Below are 2,500 nucleotides of genomic sequence, written 5' to 3'. Positions count from 1 at the left end.
TAATAATAGGAAATGATAATAATAATAATAATAGTAATAAGGATAAAATGTAGTAATAATGATAAAAATTTAGTAATAATAATAATAATGATAATAATTATAATAGTAGCAAAGGTGACAATAATAATAAGGATGATAACAATGATAAATGATAATAAATCAAAAATGATAAATGCATTGCTTAACACACTTCCTCTCTTCCTTCTCCCGCCCAGGATGAAGTGGCTCTCGGCAGCGGTCGTCCTCCTGGCGGTGACCTCAGTCCAGCCTCAGTGCTTCTCCGAGAACGATGACCTCTCCATCCCCCCCAGCAACGACCTCTCCGGTATTGCGGACTTCGGCCTCGAGCTCTTCAAGGAGATCTTCCCCTACAACTCCTCGAGCAATTTCTTCTTCTCTCCGTATAGCGTGTGGAATGCTCTGACTCTCGCCTATTTCGGGTCGAGTGGGAACACGCAGGCGGAGCTCGAGCGCGTGTTGAGGGTCGAGGACAAGGTCACGACGCTCAAGAACTGGAGGACGCTCGAGTTTCTGTAGGTTTCGTGTTTTTTTTTTTTTTTTTTTTTTTTTTTTTTTGGGGGGGGGGGGAGTTGTATTTCTTTTTTTTGTGTGTGTTTTTATTTATTTATTTTATCTATTTCTGTCTTTCTCTTTCTCCCCCCCTCTCTCTCTCACACACACTCTCACTCTCTCTTTCCATCTCCCCCCTCTCTCCTCTTTCTCACTCCGCCCTTCCTTCTCTCTTTTTTCTTTATTTTTCTACTAACTGGCGAGGTCTCCTTTTCTCCTTTTTTATCTTTATTTTCTCCACTTCTCTTCTCTTTTCTTTTTTACTATCCACCATCTTCATCCGCCTAAGCACCTGAAAAAAACAACAACATAGTATGAATACAAAATATTTAATAACAAAACAAACGAAATCCACCCGAATTGCATAAAAAAATCCCGTTTTCTGTTGATAACAAAACGCACGAAATCCACCGGAATGTATAAAAAAGAAATCCCGTTTTCTGTTGCAGGTACGACATGAGGCAGACTAACAACAGTGATTACACTTTTAAGGTCGCCAACCGCGCTTATTTCGACTCGACCGTGAACTTGACTGGTTGTGTGGGTGATATTCTTACGAATGAACTGCAGGTGGTCGATTTTACAAAGGTGAGTTTGTGTTTTTTTTGTTTTTGGTTTTGTGTTTTAGATTTCTTTTTGTTTGTTTTTCGTCTCTTGGCTTTTTTAACTGCGCGTTCTTTGATTTGTTTGGTGTTCTTTTTTTCTTTTCCGTTATTAGTTTTTGTTGGTTTTGTTGATTTTCTTTGTCTCCTTTTTCTCTTGATCTCGTTACTATTTTTGGAATTATTTATTTATTTTCTACTTACGCTTTCCCTTATTTTGTGAATGTTTCATTTTCGGAAATGTCTTGACCAAAAGGAAAGATATCAACGAAATGTATCTTCATGTTCTTTATTATCTCGTTTTCCTTTAGCCGTATGGTCTGTACTTTATTTCAAAATTATCTCAATTTCGTAAAAAATAGTTCTGAGTTAATAAGCACTAATATTTTCTAGATAAAACGGAAAATGTTGATTCGATCAAGTCCGTAAATCAGTTCCTGAAAGAATATTTCCTATCCCTTCATAGACTCGGATAAAAACGTATTTCCTAACACTGAACACTTAAATAAAAGCATATTTCCTATCCCTTCGTAGACTCGGATAAAAGCATATTCCCTATCCTTCCATAGACGGATAGAAGACATATTTCTTATCCCTTCGTAGACTCAAATAAAAGCACATTTCCCAACACTCCGAAGACTCGAATATCCCTCCTGAAGGCCCAGACCCCCGGTGACCCACTCCTCTCTCCCCCGCAGACCGAGGAAGCCGCCGGGACCATCAACAACTTCGTGTCTAACACCACCAAGGGCCGCATCCCGTCCCTGGTGGAGGCGAAGGATCTCATCAACGCCAAGATGGTCCTGGCCAACGCCGCCTTCTTCAAGGGCACTTGGCTCTACCAGTTCAAGAAGTCGGCCACGCGCCCCCACCTCTTCTACTCCAGCCAGAACGACTACACCTTCGTCGACATGATGACGCAGAAGGGCAACTTCAGGCACGGTAGGTCTACCTTCCGAGGAAAATAGCTTGGTTGTTCTGGTATAATGTTCTCTCTTTAAGTCCCTAAAACAAATAAAAAGGCTTGGAAATTACTTTTAAGACAACCTTTCCTCTCTTCCTTCTCCAGGCGTGTCTGAGGAGCTCGGAGCCCACATCCTGGAGCTCCCCTACACCGGCGAGGCCATCTCCATGTACATCCTGCTGCCTCCTTTCATCAGCGGCGAGCAGGGCTTCAACGCCATGGTGGAGAACCTCAACGCCACCACGCTCCACTACGCCATCGACGACATGTGGCGCCTCGAGGTGGAGGTGGTCATTCCCAAGTTCAAGCTGGAGCAGATGGTCGGGGACGAGCTTATGGAGGTGGGTGTCCTGTGCAGGGCGGT

At 42.8% G+C, this 2,500-nt stretch overlaps 1 protein-coding gene across 1 annotated transcript in view; it reads left to right on the top strand.

The window, feature by feature from the left end:
- Nucleotides 1–2,500, top strand: part of LOC113800366 (serine protease inhibitor 88Ea) — an 8,490-nt gene that overhangs the window by 4,809 nt on the left and 1,181 nt on the right. The window contains exons 2-5 of the mRNA XM_027351135.2: nt 216–533; nt 1,020–1,158; nt 1,871–2,114; nt 2,242–2,477. Coding sequence (XP_027206936.1) covers nt 216–533; nt 1,020–1,158; nt 1,871–2,114; nt 2,242–2,477 — 937 coding nt within the window. The remainder of the gene's footprint in view (nt 1–215; nt 534–1,019; nt 1,159–1,870; nt 2,115–2,241; nt 2,478–2,500) is intronic.

This window comes from Penaeus vannamei, chromosome 19 (genome assembly GCF_042767895.1).
Source record: "Penaeus vannamei isolate JL-2024 chromosome 19, ASM4276789v1, whole genome shotgun sequence".
NCBI lineage: Eukaryota > Metazoa > Arthropoda > Malacostraca > Decapoda > Penaeidae > Penaeus > Penaeus vannamei.
The sequence above is the reverse complement of the archived record's forward strand: the minus strand, read 5'-3'. Positions and strand labels throughout refer to the sequence as shown.